This window comes from Carettochelys insculpta, chromosome 15 (assembly GCF_033958435.1).
Source record: "Carettochelys insculpta isolate YL-2023 chromosome 15, ASM3395843v1, whole genome shotgun sequence".
Classification (NCBI taxonomy): Eukaryota; Metazoa; Chordata; order Testudines; family Carettochelyidae; genus Carettochelys; species Carettochelys insculpta.
The window spans coordinates 8,782,083-8,804,447 of record NC_134151.1 but is presented as its reverse complement, the minus strand read 5'-3'; the positions used below and the strand labels follow the sequence as shown (position 1 = coordinate 8,804,447).

The window sequence follows — 22,365 nt, the reverse complement described above, 5'->3', positions numbered from 1 at the left end:
TATTTAGCTTCCATGATACCCCAGATGCATTCCAAACCTTGGAAGTGCTGTTTATCACTTTCATTCATGAACAGCTCCACCCTGTAACTTTAATTTAAAATCAGCCTCCCTCTCTGGGATTTGTGTACTCAATACTACTGTATTGAAAACTGTAGAAAATTTTTGAAGCTAGATTAGATGTGTTAGGCAGAATCTTCATAAAGCACTCAATTGACACAGAATAATTCATTCATGTCTCTTGACAGGAGCGATCTTAAGACTTTCCCGCTGCTTGGTAATGCAGTTCCATGAAGAAAGAATTGCATATTGTATAGGGATTTGATGTTTTATTTCACTTGTAGTGACTGGTGGTAGTAAAACCGTTATGGCATATTAGGTGTTGATTTTTGGTGCAACCTTCAAAACTGATTGGACTTAAAGTGGTGGAACACAAAGGGTCACTTTTGTAATATGAGCACCGTAATACCTTTTGATATCTTGGTACTCAACACTAAATCATATGTAGTGAACTTCCTGATTGTTCTAAATCATAATCAGTAAAAATAAATGTAATTAACATACAAGCCTTCCACAAGTACATATATTGATGAGCACCTCAAAGGGGGAATGTATAAATCGGTAAAGTAAGCAACCTCCTGGCTACCTGATTTAATGATAATTATATATTGAAAACACAATATGATTACACAATAATAATGTAACGATTTTGTAATTATTCTATTCTTAAAATGCCAAAAGCTAGCTGAGATGTTCAAGATTTTAATACATACCACCTGATAATAGCTAACATAAGGTCTTATTTTAGAGCTATATCTTAAATCTCCTTGTCTGTTTAAGGGGGAGTGGGGGTGGGAAAAGCCACCACTAGGCCAACATTTGCAGGGAGACAGGCTCCAGTCCAAAGTCTTTGCCATTTCTAGCTATCTTTCAAATCTGAAAATTAGATCTGTTGTGGAGTCATGGACCCTTGAATAGCTGTATCCACCTAGCATAAAAGTGGTACAGTATATAAATAGTACAGTGAGGTATATGTAGAATCCATGGAGAAACATCTCATGAATAATCTGAAAGATAGCAGCTGAGTGGTAATTGGATTATTCTAGAATTAGTTGACTTGGAAGTAGCATGTTTCAAGAAACAACAAGCAGTTCTGTGGCACCTTAGAGACTAACATGTATTAGGTCATGAGCTTTCATGGGTGAAATCTGCTTCCTCAGATGCAGTGTAAAAAAATCCAGGGTTTACCTAACAGCAAGCAGTGGGAAGGGAGGGTTACCTCTCACTAGTAAGACCAGTTAATGAGGCAAGTTAAATAGAATATCTCCCATTGAAGAAAATTAAGCCTAATTTCCACTGCAAAGTTAAGTTAATATACATTGCCTTGCACTGGCCTCCTTGTACATGTGTTTACACTCAAATTTGTCCTTGGCTGACATCAATATCCCACTGCAGCAACACTGTAAAATTACCTTCCTGAACAGAACTGAGCCATGACCTAGTGAGGTTGATGCAGTGTGCGTATGGACACTGCAGGGCCTGAGTTGAACCTAAGTCTTCCAGCGGCTGCACCATGCCTTGTGCCAGTGACCACTCTTGTCAAAAGCGTAAACTCTAATGCCAGGAGCCACAGAGACCAGAAGTCAATATGTCCTTAAAGTCCTCTGTGAACTCTGAACTGCCTTTTCCTGACTGCCCACCTTGGCAATAGGTTTAGGAGCTCAACCTAGCTGTGTGCAACTGCACACCAGACCATGCCAGCTCCATGAAGTAGACGTGCTCCTGCTTCGAACACCCAGAAGGCACTGGATCTCCTGGGCCTGTGGTAGAAATGGGCTTGCAACCGCAACCATCTGAATATTCCTCTGTGTCCCACTACAGGGTACATCCCACAGTTTCGGGATTCTCTGATTGTCATTCCCACCAGGCAAGCACAGATGAACCCAAAGGCAAAAGGACCCTGGACAGGTGTGACCATGCATTTTCCTTTAGGCTATGTCTGCACTACAGGGATGTTTTGAAAGAAGCCCTTCTGGAAGATCCCTTCAGAAAGCGTGTCCACACGCAGAAAAGCAGATCAAAAGAGAGCATTCACACAGCTCCTGCTCTTTCAAAAGAACAGGCCAGGGATCAACAAAATCAGGCCTCATGATTACTCTTTTGGAAAAAGAGGGCTGGCAGAGCACCTACACACATTCTTTTGAAAGCTTTCGAAAGGGGGTGCTCCTCCTGAAACAGGAAAGGAAGAGCAATCTCAAAAGGAACACTGCATTCTTTGATTTACTTTTGAAAGAATGCTTTTTGTGTGTAGATGCTCCACAGGATCTTTCCAAAGATGACCCATAAGAATACTCCAAAACACAAGCAGTCCTGCAGCACCTTAAAGACTAACAATTGTATTAGGTAACGAGCTTTCCTGGATAAGACTCACTTATCAGTTGGTGTTCTTATAGCTACAAGAGATTACATTTATCCACTGAAGTTATTGGTTGCTGCCTTTTCAAATTTGAAGACCTATTCTGTTAATTTACCTCAAACACTTGTACTGTAATGTCTGGTTCTTGCACATTTTTTACTAGTTTTGCCTCAATTTTCTATTTTTGGAGATCAGAATTAGCTTTATTAAACATACTACAGAATTTGCAGCAGTATGCAAAGCATACAATCTTTGAGAATACACAGCAAACACCACGTAACATTTAGCTTCACACATTGTGCAACACGGAGGTAAAGAACAAGCAACAGAGCGAATCCTCAATTTCCTTGACACTATTATAGACGTGATACCGTTGAAAAATTTGTTTCAGATGGGGCAAAGATAACCTTGTGCGATAGTAAGGATGACACTTCAAGTAACAGTCAAATATATTATCCCTGGGGGAATTCTATGCCACTCCCTATGCATAGAATTCATGTCCCCTGCAGATTTTCTTTCCTTCCCCATGGAAAAATGACTTTGCCAGGGAAGTTGCAAGAGCAGTCACACGCTACTCCCTAGCCATGCAGCTACAGTATATCATTTTGGGCTCCTTGAAAAATAAAAACTCTGCTGCCCACCAAAGTTTAGAGAAGGGCAATAATGGAGGAGCTGGTACAGGAGTAAGTCACTGTACAGCTGCAGAAACCACAGCTAGTGACTCTTATTTTAACCTAGGATCAGCTGCTCATCCCAGGTGGCCTGGAGAGAACAGGACTTCCTCATCCCCTGCAAGCAGGAACATGGGCTGTATCAGACCCACCCTCTCAAAGAAACTGCTGCCAGCTGGAGGAAGCTCAGCATTCTCCCCTGATACCTGACCCCATCATTCCAGAGCTCTGGTGGGTGGAATCACTATACGGGTAGCTGCCCTCCCATCCACCCAACCACTGTGCATCTGGACATCCCACAAGCATCACCTGCTCCATCCAGAACTGCCCTAGTCCTCCATACACAACCCTCCTCCCACACTGAACTTTAACGCCTGCCTCTGGACTCCCACTAGTGCATCCAAACTAAGCCCCATGCACTCAAACCCTCAGGAGTCTCATCCCCAAGTCCCTACATCCAGACCTCCATGCCACTGAATCCCAACCAGCTGCTCCCACACTCCCTCCAAGCCCCACCCTCCTCTCACCCAGACCCCAAGTTTCTCTCTGGAAGCCTCTGCCCTAGGAAGCCCACACCCAACAACCCTCTGATCCCCCCCACACCTAGACATACCCTACTTTGATGCCTAAACCCCACAGAACCTCATCCCACACCTGGATCCAGCCTGCCTGCCCCATAGCTGGTCACCTGGCACAGAGAAGCAGAGCCCCAGAGTGAGAGGGCCAAGTCTTGCGCTGTGTCCCGCAGTGTGCTCCAACCATCACGCTGCCATACTGAAGCCTTAGCATTTATTTATTGACAAAGTAAACGTACAGGGTTGTTTTGTTTTTTGGCTGCACAATACCCTCAGGAACAACACCAGTGGGCTACTGGTGGCACACAGAGCTGCTTTCTTCAACCTGAGACATTCTCGTAACGTCACTTATTATTGTTCGTCAGCTGCAGCCCCACACTTCCGTCTAGTCCCCACGTTCCTCTTCACTCCATTCATCTCCCGGCTACCATGGCAGGTTACGCACACTGCACAAACCGTTGTGCGAGTCACGGGGACCGACCTTGCCCTCGCAGCTCGCGAGCCGGGGAACCACCTACCAAGGGGCAAAAGTAGTGAGGCAAAGTCAGACCTCGCCTCCATGCCCCGACCCCAAACGAGCTGCTCCCAGACTCCCCCGCCCCACACGCCCTCTGCTGAGCCCCCCCTCGCCTTCACCTGGAAAGCCCCGCACCCTGCAGGAGGCGCCCTGCGTAGCTGCGCGGCGCCTCGCTCGTTCACACACGCGCAGCACTGAAAGCCACGCCCGGCCCTGATTCAGGGGGCAGATCCACGTCCCGCCCAGGCAATACCGTCCGCCGGGCTCGGTGGAAGGAGCAGCCGCCTGTGGACTGGGCAACCGCCCCTCCGCACCCGGCCCGCTGGAAGTTATCCCGCATGTGACTCCTCCCAACCCCCACACCCGTCGGCGCACCGCACGTTCCTTCCGTTTCCGCCTCCGCTGCGAAGCAGCTTCCGCTTCCGCCTTGCCCAGCCGCCACGGCGCCGGTGAGAATGGAGGCTCACGTGGCTCAGTGTTCCGCTCGCCTCCTGCAGCAGGTCAGCGCCGCTTTCCTCGGCAGAGGGACGCTGGCCTCAGCTGGGCAGCGTGGCGCAGGGGCTGCGGGGGGAGACGGGTCCTGCCCGTACAAGGGGAGGGGGCGGCCCGGGACCAGACGGGGCGGGCGGGGGTTGCGGCCTTGGTGCCACTTCAGCTTGGGCCGCGGCAAAGGGAGCGGGGTGATCTGAGCCCCGCGGGGCGCTGGCAGCGGGATTGGAGGTCGCAGGGCCGGGGCCGTGGCTGTGTCCGGTGGGGTCCTCGGTCCTGGCAGTTGGGGGGGGGGCGGGGCGCTGCGGCTGCGGCTGCGGCTGCGGCTGCGGCTGCTCCTGGCTTGGAGGGTCCCGTTATTTCCTGGGTTTCCTGTGTGGTGAAACGGCTTTCAGTCCCTCCCCCCCGCTGCCGGGCAGGGCTGGGCGCAATCACCAGCAAAGCGCACCTCGGCGAGCCCGGCCGGCTGCGCGCCACGGGGCTAGTCCCCGACTCGCGGCAGGGCAGCTGTAGCAGCGGCCAGGCGGTACCCCTGTTCCCCACCTGCCTGGGGCGCCTCTGCACGCCCGGTAGCAGCAAAACTCACTGGGCTACTTGAGCGCTGTTAATTGATCAGGTTATGCGGGTAGAGGCCGACTGTGAACTCAGCTCTGCTGGTGGAACTGCCTTTGCGCTCGGGGGTTGTACGACTTCAGCTTTACCGCCTATGTTAAAGCAGGGGAACGTTTGTGTGTGAGAGCCCTGTCACGGAAAAGTTCAGCCTGGGTAGTTTACAGCCATCTCAAATCAGCAGCCATGATGTGAAAGCGGACACATCACCTACACAACGGCCCTGAACAGCTGAACTGTCCCCCCTTTCTGCAATCCGGAAGCAGCGAAAACCAGCCTTAAACCGGTTTTTGTTTATACTCCTGCAAAAGTGATGTTTTGCAAGGATTCTGTTAACCACCAATCAGGTAACGGCTAAGTGTGGCCACTGTATAAATGACCCTGGTTCTGTATCCAGGCAGAGTCTTTGTACCAAGGTACTTGGCTCTCCTTTCTTTCTGCAGAAATAAAGTAATCTTCCTTATCCCTGTTTAGTTGTTATTGGCTCTCAGCTAGGCGGACCGAATTTTCGGTAACAACCCTTAGTTCAGTGTGTGTGTCAGAATGGCTGAGCTCTGCCAGGCAGTATTGGCTGCCCAGCCTGGGCAAATGCTCTGCTTCCTGGAAAAGTCCTGGGGCACCTTATAGCCTAACAGATATATTGGAGCACAAGTGTTCATGGGCCAAGATGCTTCTGGGCCATTTTGTCATACGTGACTTGCTATCAGGGTAGCCACTTAATGGTTGTGGCATTTCAGACGTGCGGTACAGTTTTCATGTACTGAAGGAAAGATTAGTCACAGGTAATATGTTTTGGGACAGCTGACTCTCCAGAGTAATGAAATGAAGGCAGGAAAAGTGCTGCGGCAAAAAAAAAATGCGCAGGAAGGCAGAGAGGGAAACCCAAAGATGAGGAGAGGCAGGTAAATGGAAGAATGAGAGGGAGACATCAGCCATAGAGGCACAAAAGTAAAAAACGGTGCTGCCCACCAAAGTTTAAAGAAGGGCAACAATTGGTCCAACTAGTGCAACTCACTGTGTGGGGAAGGATCTTCAGTAACCTGACTGCAAGATCCAAGTTCAAAGGTGTGTGTTTAGCCTTGTATTTTATATAATAAAATGCTTCTCTTTTATAATAGCTTTGCTTTAATGGGGTAACCTACACATGGATGGATTTATTTACTGTGTTGAAATGTGCTCAGAAATCCAACAAGTCATAGCTCTTAGATTTTTTTCCCTGCTTTTTCTCCATTAGAATCCAGATGTTGTCAACCCTCTGCAGTTATGAAGAACTAGTGGGTTTATAACAACAATTATTAAGAGATTGTCTGAAAGGGAAAGAGTGCATCAAGATCTTTTATATTTTGTTTGATAATATCTGTTTTCTTAAAAGCTTGGAAGAAATCATGTCAGTTAAGGAATCAGTATCTTGTCCCCTTCAGTTGAGGTCTCAGAAGAGTCCCACCACTGCCATTAGAGAATTCAAATGAGTCTTCCTGTAAAACTGAGGTCTGCTTTTAAAATTTTTGACACTACTGATTTTGGAGTTTGATTCCAGGAATTATTCTTAACATTTTGCTGTGCAATGCATACCATAGAAACCTCTTGTTTTCCTTCCCTATCCCTGTTGTCCCTCACACAGTTGAACAGCTGTCTGAATTTGTCCTACCTGTACTATTGTTATGTTGCCTTCTGATGTCACAGCTGAACTCAATATGAATGTGAAGGATTGGGTACATTCAGTTGGAAATTCTCTGTTTTCATCTTTGATTTTCCTCTTTTGAAGCCATTCCAACCCCATTTTTACTATGCCAATTTTACTTCAGGTTTAATTTCAGTTTTCTTTCTTAAAATGCATGTTACCCTTCACAGCTTCTTTTTCCTTTTCAAAATCAGGACTTTCTTAGCAATGTGATCAAAACACAGCTACAGTACCATATCCCACAATGCACTGTACATATTAAAGGGGGAGTTATCCAGCATTTCAAGATCACGTATTGTTTGCTATTTAGATCAGTGTTACTCATTGCTGGGCTTTTAGGCATTCACCCTTTATCAAAAATAATCAGGAGGCATTTTTTCTTTCTTTGTGGCTCCTGATGCTATAAATGCAAAGAAGTCCTTAAAGAGCTGTGTGCAAGCCGCCTTTCTAGTGCAGTTTATGCATGCCATTTTAATGCACCATTCATTGATATCTGTTGAGCAGTTGGAACAGAATCTTAGGCCTCAGCAGCAAAGTTTAAGGGTGGTGCTGATCTTGTTAAAACATTAGCTTTTTGCATTCACAGGTGAGGGGAAGATTTCTAGAGTACAGCTGTCCAAGAGCCTTCGGGGATGGCTTCCTGCATGCACCACAGCTTCTCATGAGGTGGTCATCAGGTATGACCCTCTATTGACAAGTTGTGTTTAGGCTAAGAGAAAAGCAATGGTGAGCCAGATGGTGCATTTTCCTCCCCTCTCCTACATTTCTTTCTCTTGGTTAATGCAATACCACTCTTGCCCTTCCAAGCTCCGATGATAAGATAGAGAACTCATAGATACAAGACAGCTGATCCGTTAAGGCTTTGCATAAGTCTTCTTGTGTACCCAGGCTTGATGGTATTAATTTCAGATGGCGACTAAAGAATTGATAATATCTTGTTACTGCCATTAAGCATGGTTTTCCGGGGTGGGGGGGCGGTGCGGCAGCAAGAAATTCCGGGGGGCACCAGGCATCCCAGCCCCCCCCATGATTTCTCCCGCCCCAAGAAAGAACCAGCCTTTGCTTCTGGCTCTCAGCCCCTGCCATTTTACATGGGTGACCCGGTGCACCTGCTATAAAAAAGCAGGCAGACAGTGAAGACCCACATGGAGCTAGCTGCCTCCTGCAAAGGTGACTGACTGTGGGCTGCAGGTGACAGGGAGAAGCATGGGGTTATATGTGAGGCTGGTAGTGCCTGGCTTGGGGGAGGGGCAGGGGAGTGGCTTGGGTGGGTGGTTCATGGGGCTTGGGTGGCTGACTTGCAGGGCTTGGGCGGGCGGGCAGACGGCTGGCCCCGGCAGCGTGGGGCTGGAGAAGGTGGATTGGGTGGCTGCCCTGCAGCTTGCAGGGCTTGGGCATCTGGCAGGAACGCAGCTGGCCCTGGCAGCACGGGATCCTGATGTCGAGTGGGTTGCTGGCCCTGGTGGCTGGCCCCAGAAGTGTGGGGCTTGGTTGGCTCTGGCAGACAGTTCTGTATTCATTCAGCTGAATTTTTTGTTGAAAGGAGAGTTGGATGATGAAACAGAAGATATGGGCGGGGGGGGCGTGCGGGTTTCTCAAAAATGAGAAGGGGAACGTGATGCTGAAAAGTTTGGGAACCCATGCATTAGAGATTTACAAGTGGCTACCTAGAGGGCTAGGTAGATCACAGGATTTACATCTCTAGATGACACACCAGAAGGATCAGTCCTAGCTTCCATCCTGCACACACAACTAGATCCATTGTTTACAGTCAAGCCCTTAGGTACAATCGCATTTGCTCTGATCCTACTGACAAACTGAAAACTACAAGATCTTTACCAAATATTCATAAACCTGAATTACCCACCAGGAGAAATAAACAAATTAACAGGGCCAGATGAGTAGCCAGAGACCAGCTACTCCAAGATCGTCCCAAAAAAGCCAAGAACAGAACGCCACTGGTCATTATCTATAGCCCCCAACTCAAACCACTGCAATGCATTATTAAAGACCTACAACCTATCCTTAATCAGGATGCCACACTCCATAAGGCTCTAGGTGACAGGCCTGTTCTCTCCTATAGACAACCTTCCAACCTGATGAGGATTCTCACCAACAACCACAGTCTATACTGCAGGAACACCAGTCCTGGAACTTTTCCTTGAAACAAGGCCTGTTGAGAGCTTTGTCCACATATCTATTCTGGAGATACAATCACTGGACCTAACCAGGTTATTCACAGAATCAAGGGCACATTCTCATGTTCCTCAGCTAACATCATATATGCCATCATGTGCCAGCAATGCCCAGATGCCTTGTATATTGGACAGACTTCAAACTCGCTTAAACAAAGAATTAATGAGCATAAAATGGACATAAAAACACTCCTGAATCACAAACCTGTCAGTCAACACTTTAATGGAGTGGGCCATTCTGTTAATGACCTGAAAGTTTGTGTCTTACTGAAGATGAATTTTCATAACAGTTTGGAAAGAGAGGCTGCTGAACTCTTTTATATTCAAATTTGACACATTAACACATGGTTTGAACTGGGATGGGAATTTTCTAGGTCATTATAGGGGCTCTTATGCATACTTGGCTTTAACTAATTCTTGATTCTCCTCCCCCTCCTTCTGCCCCTGAGCTCTCTGATTTGCTCATCTTGATAATATTTTTCTGATTTGTCAACCTTGATTACTATTTTTGATTCTCTGTGCCTTAAGTATTGAGTCTGTTCTGGTATGGCTATAGTCTGAAGAAGTGGGTCTGTCCCACGAAAGCTCACCTAATAAATTATTTTGTTAGTCTTTAAAGTGTTACTGGATTGCTTTTTTGTTTTGACAAAAGACTCAAAATGTGAAGTTTTCCACTAGTTTGAGCCAGGCACCATGGTTAAAGCTGTAGCTGTGCAGAAGTAAGTGGTTTTAAACAGTCAACTTTATTTAGTAGACAGTTTCCAAGATGGCAGTTTCCTTGAGTGCAGATTATGGATGATGATGTGTGAAATCAGCATGCACATCAGTTCCTGGGCCATTGCCATGATGGTCAAAAATAAGGGGCACACATTTATTGTGTAATAGAAGAAAATGACAGTTGGTGTCAACTGGCAACTCTTTCTCTTACCGCAGCTTTTGGTAGCGTACAGTTGAGTGATAGGTTCTAAACCTAGTTAACTAATTAAAGACAACATGAGGTTAGCTATGCTAAACTTTTTTTTTTTTGGGTAAACATCCAAAACGGGAAATAGATTGGGAATTTATCTGTCAAATTGCGCTTTCTCTATGCCTTTTAGTGTGAGTCTTTATTAAAAAAGTTTCACTTTGCAGTGCATCAGAGCTACTAATAAGTTGATCAACTCAGCAATAGCTACATCTTCAGCCACTTTATTTTCTCCCAATAAGCAGGTTTCCTTATGACCTTTCATTCTTGCCACTAGGCCCTGCATCTCCTTCTAGCACTGCTTACACTTGACACATTTTCCTTTTACTACCCAGGAAACAGATTTCTTCAAAATATTCCCAGGCAGGGTCTCTTACGCCCAGAAGCCATGACAGTCTCTCTCTGGCAAAAATGTGGAGGAATATAGGAAGTTGTGTATCTGCTGAATAATGTCTTTCCTTTTCCTTTCCAGTCCACTCCTTTCTGTGCCACTTCAGTTCTTTCCTCTATATGGTCTCTCCTTCTGCTGTGCTTGGCCAAGGTACACCACCACATCAGCACAGAACAAAAACAATCCTCTCCAGCTTGTCTTTCTGTTACTTTTTAGTCTGCTGAGAAACAGAAAGCCCAGAACTTTCAAGAAGCAACAGTAGGTAGGCTGGCCAGGCTAGAGCCATTAATTCATTTTTATGAGACTATGCCTACGTCTACACTAGCCCCAAACTTTGAAATGGCCACGCAAATGGCCATTTCGAAGTTTACTAATGAAGCTCTGAAATGCATATTCAGTGCTTCATTAGTATGCGGGTGGCTGTGGCACTTCGAAATTGACGCGCCTCGCAGCCGTGCGTCTCATCCCGATGGGGCTCCTTTTCAAAAGGACCCCGCCTACTTCGAAGGCTGATGGGAATAAGGGGATTTCGAAGTAGGCGGGGTCCTTTCGAAAAGGAGCCCCATCGGGAGGAGCTGTGAGGCGCGTCAATTTCGAAGTGCCGCGTCTGCCCGCATGCTAATGAAGCGCTGAATATGCATTTCAGCGCTTCATTAGTAAACTTCGAAATGGCCATTTGCGTAGCCATTTCAAAGTTTGGGGCTAGTGTAGACACAGCCTATACGTGTACGTTAGCATGTCTGTGATGACATTCAATTGGAACTGTTATTTTTAAATGAGAAGTTTAGTATTTTATTGATTTTTAAAAAACCAACAACATTCAAATAACACATTTGATCTTTTTTAATTATCAGTTGTTATCTGCCCTGCTCACAATTTTGGTTTGCATGAGGTTGCCAATACAGGAACTCTTAGAAGATGTGGCTCATTTTGAAGTACTAGGAGAATATAATTCTAGCAGTTTTTCAGACTCACATTGTTCAGCTGATACAAACGGAAAGGAACATGAGGTCACATGACAGTTTCTTAATGAAGCTGAACCACTGCTGCCCTTAACAATGCAAATGTTTCTTTTCTCAGTGACTTCTGTGGCTCCTGACTTTGATAGGATAAAATTGCCCATTAAAGGTATCTCTCCAGCCTGCACTGTAAAGAGGAGCAAATGGAAAGGTGGACAGAGGCTCCATTTTGTGTTGTTGCCATGACGGTCCCTCTGCTGTAGCTAGGTTGGGACTCTGGCTTTAGGGAAGGTCTGGAAAAAGGGAAAACGTAAAGAGCAACCAGTCTCTGGAGCATGGTTCCTTGGGGTACTGACAGCCACCCACAAGTGACTGTTGATGGGAATTCTCTGTACATTTTACCCTTCTCAAGGGGGAAGTATTGGGAGCTGTACTGCAAGAGAGAAGACAGGATTAGACAGTCAGGGGGCGTGAGATACACATTTCCTAGAATTGGAAGGGATCTTGGGAGGTCATCTAGTCCAGTCACCTGCCTTCTTGGCAGGACCAAGCACCATCCCTGACATCTATTTGACCCCCTCCCTAAGTACTCTCCTCAAGGATTGAGCTCACAGCCCTGGGTTTAGCAGGCCAATGAGCAAACCACTGAGCTATCCCGGCCAGCTTTACTGTTCCCTATGGATCTACTCTGCAAAAGTCTCATCCTCATGTGTGACCATAAATCAATCCCAGGTTATTGCTGTGTTGCAATGAACCTGCAGCTGGCACAGGCCAAGAGGCTGTTTCATTGCCATGTAGACATTTGGCCTGGTGTCAGAGCGTGCAAGGTTGGAGGGTCCCAGAACAGAAGTTGCTGCCTAAACCCTAACCTCTACACTGCAGTGAAATAGCTCCCCTGAAAGTCAGTCAGTTGGCACAGGCCAGCCGCAGGTGTCTACTTCCATTGCAGACATACCTCAAGCTGACTCTGCATGTGGTCTGATGAAAAACTGAGTGTGAAGACTCTCATATGAGGCAGACCTTTAGTAAAAATCAGAATGGTGTCTCTGAGCTCCCCCTCTCTAAAAAAAGTGGGGGGAGGGGGCACTCTAGTTTTGGAGCTACATCGTGTTAGCAGTAGCCCTTCCAATCCTCAACTGACAGGAGAGAAAGGCTTACTGCACTAATTATAGCCTTGTTCAGACTTTAATTCCAGGGCTATTTTCATCTTATGCAACAGTGGTATGAAAGGCACTTTTTCATCTGCAAAAATATTTAGACTTCTTTTTAAAAAAGGGAGCTGAACTTGCAGGCACTTATCAATGTGAGAAGGCCTTTTAAATTCCCAATAATGCATTTGAAGCTAATAGGAATACTTGTGTGAGTACAGTTGCTTTGATGGGTATAAGTCTGGGACACCAGGGCCTATTATTAGTGTGAATTTTCGTTAATACTGTGCTAGTATCCGTGTCAGAGTCTGTCAAAATAAACTTGTGCTGGTTGTTGCAAATTACTCTGTCACAGCAATGTTCAGCTATGTTTTTCTTTAGAGCTATCTTTTAAAGAAATGGACGAATGGTCAAAGTTCTGATGCAATCTGTTCCAAGAATTACCTCAGACACATACACAGCAGCTGACATTCAGTTATTTTCTTTCTCTTTCCAGGAAAAAGAGATCAAGATCCTGGCAGCAGAGATTGATCGACTGAAGAACTTTGGCTGCTTGGAAGTATCTCCAAGTTTGGAGGGACTGCGAGAGGAAAACGCAAAGCTTAAGTATCGATTAAATATTCTTCAAAAGGTGAGGGAGGTAATATGGTATATATTGGTATGTGGTTTCCTTCACATCAGCTTGAGAGATTTATTTTATTATAGCTAATGCTAGTTAACAACTTGTTCACCCTGTGCTCTGGTGCCACAATTGTAATGGGGGTATTCCTTCAGCTCTGTTCTTTCACAAATCTGTCGACAGCATTGGGTGGTAACATTTTGTAGTCACTTAAGCAAGCCCTATATCTCTCTGCATTCTTGGAGTAGGGCTTTCCTTAAAGTTGAGACCCAACTAAGGTCAGCTGCTGGGCACATGAAAAGGTTTACTGTAACTGGATGAGTGAAAGCATTAACACTAAGTTCCAAAAGCAAGGGTTTGGTACTAAGAATCTGGAAGGAAGGCTAAAGTGAGACTAATAGGAGACACTGTTTCATCTAGAAAGTAGTGAAAATAGGAACTAAGATGTTGCCATGCAAAAGCCATGAAGAATTTGCATAGTACAAAAGGGCTACATAGTGAATAAATATCGTTATAGTGTGAAACTCATGCCAAAGCAAAGGGATCCAGGCAAGGTGCTGTATGTCACATAAATTGCCCGTAGTGCGTACAATAAATAGGTAAAGGCCCAAATCTTTTTCCCACTGACTTCAGTCTGAACAGGAACAGAATTAAGTCCTAATGTTGTCAGTAAGAAGTTTCTAAAATAAAACGTGTAGCTCTTTCTTGAGAATGGATAATTGTCAGGTATACCCCAGACTATGTACTGTGCAAACCGAGTGCCAAATTCTTTGGTGATACTGCTTTTATCACGTGACATGTTTATATTGCAGTAATTTTTGGAGTCCCCCAGCCTAATCTGTTCTATCACATGACATGTTTATATTGCAGCAATTTCTGGAGCCCCCCAGCCTAATCTGTTCTGGTTTGTCAGGCAGCTTTTGAGAGAGAGCATGGAGTAACTTCTTAGTTGTTATGACCTCAGTGTTTTGTGTTTGTTTTTCTTCAGAGTCTTCAAGAGGAAAGAAGTAAATCGGTGAAAACCATGATTAATATCAACAGCCGCCTTCAGGAGATCTTTGGGGATGCCATCAAAGCTGCATATCCAGGTTTAGAAAACCCACCACTGGCAGTCACACCAAGTCAGCAGCCCAGATTTGGGGATTACCAGTGTAACAGTGCAATGAGCATAACAAAGGTAAATCTATTTCAGTAAGTTCTTGTTGAATGGTATTTTGGTGGGGTCTGAGCTCTGTAGTCACATAGCTAAAGCAATAACTGGGTCTTTATTAGGTGTGTTTTAGAATCTGGTCCTGAAATCATCACTTGTATGATGCCATTTAAATTGCGATGCAATAGGAGTAGTCCCTTCCACTTCCATTCTCATGAATGGTGCAAGACTAAAAGGATTCTGAAGACCACCAAAGCTAGATTAACTACATCTGAAGTCTAGATTTTTGTATCTAGCTTTTGAGGCAGTGTTTGTTCATTTAAGGGACTATATGTTACTTTTCTAAACTTTTCAAGGGTTTTGCAATTGTAAGTTCAATTGCAAGAGAATTATTTTATTGCCATAAATGCTTTGCATGTAGTCCCATAAAATAATCCACTCTAAAGACACATTTATTGCAAAGACTTATAGTTGTATTCATCAGCTGTCAGCCAAGCAACTGTTAATACACAAGACCGCCATTTCTCCAACCCTCTTTTAACTGGTTCTTCACATTGACCAAACAACCAGGTTTGCAGGGCCAGAGTTGGGTGACTTCTCCTGTGGCCTCTAGATGGCACTACAGCATGGCATTTTCATTTTCCAGTTTATCCAGAGTACTTATTATCCTATCTGGCCCCAGTCCCAATAAGACCTGATAAACAAGGTTCTCCTGTGATTGGACTGTGTGGTATCATGCAAAAATGCAGTACTTTGACACCTTATTGAATGACTATAAGTCAGTGATATAAGGTTAAGTAGGCCCCCGATGGTACATTATATGAGGTATACATCACTAACAGAAGATAACATGCAGCAAAATGTAATGTATAGTCTGCTTTCTCTTACTCTGCAAACTGACTGTGAGTAACCATTGTTCAGCAAAGTAATAGCCAAGAAAGTTGTTGGGGAAGGAGGCGTAAAAGAAACAGCAGGAAGGGAGAGCCAGTAATGCTTTATGAGACGTAGAACAATAAAGGAGAGAAGGACGTCAAGTGAGAACACTTGGATCGAGTTCTTAGAGTACGTCTTCATTGCAGAGTTAACTCAGGCGATGGTCATCAGTGTCAAGTTTGCTGGGGCTGCACTACTCAGCTGTATCACTAAAACTTCTGGGTCCCTTTCACTATTCCTAGTGTGCAGTAAGCTGAGACTCTTTGATTCTTTCCCCGTGAATTGTGGAAGAACTTGGCCTTTTGGGGACATGGCAGGAGTTATGGGAAGATATTGGAGGACAGTGAGTGGTTTAGCCTTCGTTGTCACTGCAAAGGGTGCAGGAGACCAGCTCAAGTCTGTACACCAAGGCCAGCCAGCCAGCCCAGGTGGAAAGCACCACCAAAGTCAGATCAGAGGTTGCTGTTTGTGGACAGGAGCTGCTCTAAAAACAGTACTTGAGTAAGAGCCTAGTTAACACTGAAGAAAAGGCACAGATTTATAGGTGTGCAGTGAATCCCCTTTGTTTTTAAATGAGAGAGTGAATAAGTCCAGACTGTTGCCTCTTGAGAATGTGTTTGATTGCCACAGCTACTTTTTTCCCATTTCCCATGAGAAGGAATGTTGTTAGGGTTCTGTAACTCTCTGGGTAGCACATTTTTAAAGATCAGTGTGATATTTTAAAATCAGTTTCAGATCCAAGCAGAAAGGAGACAATTCTGATGAAATCGGGGTATCTGACTGAGTTGTCTGTTGGACTGCCTTTTATCTGTTCCACCTGTCCTTCCAGTCTATAGCAGTTTAAATATCATCTATTTATTTTACATAATCTGTAGATACAGACAAGGTAAAACACCTTTCCTAATGCTTGCTTATCCTTCTGCCAACTTGCAAATTCTTACTCGATATTGCTGCAGTGCTAGAGGTATTTAAAAAAAATAGTAGAATTATCCTATTGTAGCCAAAACTACTCGTTTTTCATTGACTTGGGCTCAGAATGGCTGGCCTGATTTTATCAAATATTCTCCTCGCAGACGTCAAGCATGGAAAATTTCAGCCTGAAAAGTTAATTTGATGTCATAGGCTACTGGAAACTCAGTGGTTATAATGGAAATTAATTGCTTGACAACTTCAGTAATAGGCATTGCTGTTACTCCGCTGAGAGAGAGAGAGAGAGAGAATTCTTTGGCATCTGGTTAAAATATTATTAAGGTTGTTTGGTTGCAGTGTTGCCCTTTTCAGAGCATACTTTGGCTATAGAGCAAGAAAATAAAACAGGAAGCAAATGAAGAGTCAGAAGGGGTTGGGTTATAATGAAGAAGCACAATCAGGCTCTGGGAAAAATTAGTAAATGAGTTACATTGTAAACTACCTGAAGTGAATTTTAGTCTAAGGCTACGTCTACACATGAACGCTACATTGAAATAAGCTATTTCGATGAATAGCGTCTACACATCCTCCAGGGCTGGTGCTGTCGACGTTCAACGTCGACATTGGGTAGCACCACATTGAAGTAGGCGCTGCAGGGGAGCGTCTACACGCCAAAGTAGCACACATCGAAATAAGGGTGCCAGGAACAGCTGCAGACAGGGTCACAGGGCGGACTAGCACTTCCGGGGCAACAGCTAGCCACTCCCTTAAAGGGCCCCTCCCAGCCACACACAGCCTGCACAGCACGCGGTCTGCAGAGCCATAGGCACGCACACCTTGGGCGACGCAGTCATGGACCCCCAGCAGCAGCAGCAGCAGCCAGAGGTCCACCCAGCCGCCCCTGCAGGAGCAGTGCTCGCCCTGCTCAATGCCATGCAGGAGGCAGCTGATCACATCCTAGCTACAGAGGAGGAGCTGCCCGCAGGGGAGGAGGAAGCAACCCCAAACCCTGCAGTGCCCCCCGGCCGCACATGCCGCCGGCTGTGGAGCTACCCCACGAGCACCGACTGGTGGGAGCGGCTGGTGCTCGGAGAGTGGAACGACGACCTCTGGCTCCAGAACTTTCGCATGAACTGGCAGACATTTCTGGAGCTCTGCCAGTGGCTCACCCCCACACTGAGGCACTAGGACACCTTCATGTGGCGTGCCCTCAGCGTCAAGAAACGGGTCGACATCGCTGTCTGGAAGCTGGCCACTCCAGACAGCTACTGATCCGTGGGCCAGCAGTTTGGCGTCGGCAAGGCCACCATCGGGGCTGTCCTCATGGAGGTAAGAGGACCCACAGGGGGATGGGGAGGCAGCCCTGGCAGGGGAGGGCGACGCACACCCTGCACACCCCTCATTGGTGGTCTCCCATGTGCTTCCCCTGCAGGTCGTCCGTGCCATCAACGCCCTGCTCCTCCACAGGCTTGTGCGGCTTGGGGACCCAGATGCTGCCATCGCGGGGTTTGCCATCCTGGGCTTCCCCAATTGCTTCGGGGCTCTGGATGGGACCCACATCCCCATCCGTGCCCCGGAGCACAGTGGAGGACGCTACTTAAACAGGAAGGGCTGCCACTCAGTGGTCCTCCAGGCCTTGGTGGACAACCGGGACCGCTTCCTGGACATATATGTGGGCTGGCCTGGCAGCACCCACGACGCCCGGGTATTCCGGAATTCGGGCCTGTGCCGCCGGCTGGAGGCGGGGACCTTCATCCCCCAGCGGGAGATCCCTGTGGGGGACACCACCATGCCCCTCTGCGTCATCGCAGACGCGACATACCCCCTCCGGCCCTGGCTCATGCACCCTTACACGGGCCACCTGTCAGCGCCTGAACCACGCGTGCCAGGTGGTGGAGCGCACATTTGGCCGCCTCAGAGGGCCCTGGAGATGTCTCCTCACCCGCCTTGATGCAGGCCGCACCAACATCCCCCAGATTGTGGGCACGTGCAGCGCCCTCCACAACCTCGTCGAGAGCAAGGGGGAGGCATTCTTTCAGGGCTGGGCTGTGGAGGCTGGCAGGGCCGATGTGCAGCCACCCGCTGCCCCCAGTCGCCAGGTGGACCCCGAAGGGACCTGGGTCCGGGAGGCCCTGCGGGCCCAGTTCAACAAGGCTGCAGGGTGAATGCTGGCAGGCCCCCCACTGCACCCCCTCATCCTCCACAACACTCCCTGGCCCTACGCCCACACCACAGAGCACGCAAGAGCACACCCCCCCCCCCGCACTTTTCTTGTAAATAAAAACAGACATTTGTTCGTCAAACCAGAATATATATGTTGAACTCTTATTATTATTATCATAACTAACTATTTACAGGCAAAATAAATATTATATATATATGTATTATAAATAAGATAAGATGAAAGAAAAAATGGGGAAGACAAGGAAGGGGAGAACTGTTTACATGGGGGGGCAGGTATCAGCATAACAACCTAACAGGGGTCTAATACAAACTATTTACAAAAGATAAGTGAGGGGGATATATACAAAGGAGGGGGGGCACGTCCTGGGCCCCACACCCCCTAATGTCCAGCCCTGGGGGTGGGCGGCCGCGACCCGCACCTCGGCCTCAGCCCTGGCCGGGGCTGGCTGGGGGCCGGGCGGACTGGGAGATAAGGCCGGCAGGTGTCAGCTGGCCCCAGGTCCCCCTCGGCGGAGGGGCCCTTGGTGGCAGATGGTGGTGCGACGGCGGGTGGAGCAGGCAGGGCGGGCAGAGCAGCGGCTGGCGGGGCATGGGGTCCAGGTTGTCCGCAACACATTCAAACATGCGCATAAAGCCCCCCATGCCTCCTGGCGCCAGGCCAGCGCCCGCTCCTGGAGGTTGAGGCGCCGCTCTTCCACCCGCAGGCACTGCTCGGAGACCTCCAGCTGCCGACGGAGGATCGCCAGCAGCTGGGGGTCTGTTGCCGTCCTGGAGTGCTGGCTCCGCTGTCGTCCTCGCCCTGGGGCCGGTCAGTGCTCCGCCGAGGGGCTGGCCTGGACTGATGTCCCGGGTGGGCTGTCCGGGACCACTGACACCTCGCCAGCGCTCTCCGGTCCTTCCGATGGTGCAGCTGCGGAACACGGGGGGGAAGAAGAGTGGAGACAGCCGTTAGTGTGGGCCCCGAGCCGTGGCCCTTGTTCCCCCACCCCTCTGCTGCTGGTTTCCCATCCCTGTCCCTGGGAGATGCTGCTGCTGATGGTGGGTGTCCCATCCCCTCCCCCCGGGGAACCCTAGGTTCCGCTCCCATCATCCCCAGGGATGGGGCATGGCACTGTCGTGCTGGGGGGCAGGGGCTGATGCACTCCTGTGAGGGACATGCCACTGCTGTCCTTGGGGCCATGGTCATCTGGGCATGTGGAGGGCCCTGGTCATGTCTGTTACCCCTGCCCCGCAACCCCGTGGGTGTGCACTGGGGGGGTACATACCTGATGGTCCGTTCCCACGGTCAGGGGACACCCGGTGGGCAGACGCCGTGCTGGAGCTCTGTGACGGCAGGATTATTTGGAGCCCCCCATCTCTGGAGGAGGACTCCCCCTCCTCCTTGTCCTCCGGTGCCCCAGGGGTGGGCTCCTGGGGGGGCCCCTGGGGTGCGGGGCTTACCTCCGGGACGGACTCCGCCTCCGGGGCCTGCTGGGGCTCGTTGGCCGAGGTATCAAGAGTGGCCGGAGGGGAGGAGGTGTGCTGGGGGCCCAGGATGGCCCTGAGCTCCCTGTAAAAGGGGCAAGTGACAGGGGCGGCCCCAGATCGACCGGCTGCATCCCGGGCCCGGGCGTAACCCTGCTGCAGCTCCTTCACCTTACTCCTGACGTGGTCAGGAGTGTGGGCAGGGTGACCCTGGGCGGCCAGGCCCTCAGCCAGCCAAGCGAACGCATCCGCATTCCGCCTCTTGCTCCCCATTACCTGGAGCACCTCCTCACTCCAGAGCCCCAGTAGGTCCCGAAGCTCGGCCTCCGTTCAGGAGGGGCCCCGCTGCCGCTTCCCAGCCTGGCTGCCGGTCTGGGAGCCCTGGCTCCCCTTGGGGGGGGGTGCACTGGGGGCGTTTTGGGGGCTGGCGGGCAGTCATTGCAGTGGTGGGGGGGTGTGTGTGGCAGCAGAGGGGCGTGCAGGCTGGCCGCATTGCTGGGCTGCCGCCTGCACGCGCTCTCAGCTTCCTGCACAGGAAGGCAGAGGGCGGGGACCTTTAAGGGGCCGCTGCACGCGGCGACCATCAAGCTCAGGGGCTGGAGAGAGCGTCTCTCAACCCCTCAGCTGATGGCTGCCATGGCGGACCCCGCTATTTCGATGTTGCGGGATGCGCAATGGCTACACGTTCCCTACTTCGACGTTCAACATCGAAGTAGGGCGCTATTCCCATCTCCTGATGGGAACAGCGACTTTGACGTCTCGCTGCCTTACGTCGATGTCAACTTCGAAATAGCGCCCGCCAGGTGTAGCCGTGACGGGCGCTATTTCGAAGTTGGTGCGGCTACTTCGAAGTAGCCGGCACGTGTAGACGCGGCTTAAGTGTGAAAGTATCCAGATTTCCACAGTGCTCTTGTCTGTCTCTTTTATAAACATACATCTTCCATACTATAATTCTCAACAGAAGTACCTTTCCTTTTTTGAATTTTTTTCATTGGTAAGGGTTTATTACTCTATTAATCATCTCCTCTTTTTATTTCAAAGCCCTTGTTAGAAAATGCTTATCTCCCCATGGCATGTTGGTGGGGTTGTTATATGCGGTTGCTGTACAAATTGCCTCTCCCGTGGGGTTTAACTCCTGGGCAGCATTGATACGTGCCAGACAGCATCCGCTTGGTTTGAACTGCCAGTGCGGAAACAACTCTCACAAATGTGCGTTGTCTTCCTGAGATCTCATTAGTATACTATGAAGGCCTCGGCCGAAAGATTTGTCTGTTTCCTAGTGTAACAGGTCCTTGGGTGAGTGCACAGATACGCGCCTTCAGAGGATTGCTTTTATTAATATCTCTTGACCGCCACTTTACCCCAATTAAGTCATTGTTCATATTCTCATGCAGTACTGTTCTTCTCTTATGTGTGGATCTGGAACTCTTTGTTATTCATACAGGACAAGTAGTGTGCTTGGTGCTATAAATTGAAAGGTCATGTGGCCTTTTCCCCCCAAGGTGCATGATGCCAGCTTGAGATAAGATAACAGGCACCTTGCTAAATCACGTGGCTCCCCAAAACTGCCTTCAAAAGAGACTGAAATCTGTACACTGCTGCTGTATGGTATCAGAAATTAATTTGACACTGGGCAGCACTGAGACGTGCCAGACAACAGCCTCTCGGTTTGACCTGCCAATGTGGAAATGGCCTTCATAAATAGGTTTTGTCTTACTGGGAGCTCATTAGCATATTGTAACTGGGGTTTCAGCCAGAAGCACTGCTAGAGTAACAGATACGTGGGCTATTGCCTTCATAAAGACTTGGCTACAATCACCTGTAATCGAAGTGGGTCTTTGCCCAGAAAAGCTTATGCTCCAAAATGTCTGTTAGTCTATAAGGTGCCACAGGACTTCTTGTTTCTGTAATCCATTGTTGGTTCAATGTTTATTTTCCCTGTTTTGGCATCTTATCCTTTGCTGAGCTGTTGATTAAAGTGATTGTTGCTGAAAAGAGAGCATTTTTCCATGGCCTATTTTCAAGCTTTGCTCAGGTCCTATTGTATTGATATTGGGATCAATTGAATCCTATAGTGCTGCAGTACACCTGAAACTGAAACTTGTTAAGCTGTCACATTTCATGGTGGACTGGAAGTTTAATAATATAAGCACCCAAGGGTCTGGAATCCCAATTGCTGAGAAAATAATAGGTCTTGTGGTCTTGATATGAAATGGTGCTTACCTTGCAAGGTGATTGATATTTTTTTGAAAACACCCCTGAATGACAGTAGAAAATCAAACTCCATGGAGCACATCTTTATGGCAGGTTTCACATCACGTGGATGTATAGTTTGTTCAATGAATTGATTTAATGCACAGCATTAATGCACAGGTCTTCAAGGGCAGTTTTAAATATCAGGGCCCTCTTGAAGAGTAACTTGTTAGATTCAGAGACTCAGGAAACTTGGAGGGAACTTCCCACTTTCTCCCTTGTATTAAGTTTAGGTTTTTTT

General features: G+C 48.1%; 1 protein-coding gene across 2 annotated transcripts in view; it reads left to right on the top strand.

Annotated features, from left to right (window-relative positions):
- Nucleotides 1-4,557: 4,557 nt before the first annotated feature.
- RARS1 (arginyl-tRNA synthetase 1) overlaps nucleotides 4,558-22,365 on the top strand; it is a 36,889-nt gene continuing 19,081 nt past the window's right edge. Inside the window, exons 1-4 of one of the 2 annotated variants that reach the window (XM_075009840.1) lie at nucleotides 4,636-4,676; nucleotides 7,542-7,632; nucleotides 13,109-13,243; nucleotides 14,220-14,408. In XM_075009840.1, coding sequence (XP_074865941.1) covers nucleotides 14,256-14,408 — 153 coding nt within the window. In that variant the 5' untranslated portion in view covers nucleotides 4,636-4,676; nucleotides 7,542-7,632; nucleotides 13,109-13,243; nucleotides 14,220-14,255. Of the gene's footprint in view, nucleotides 4,677-7,541; nucleotides 7,633-13,108; nucleotides 13,244-14,219; nucleotides 14,409-22,365 lie in introns of both variants that reach the window. The other variant, XM_075009841.1, reaches the window with a different exon arrangement.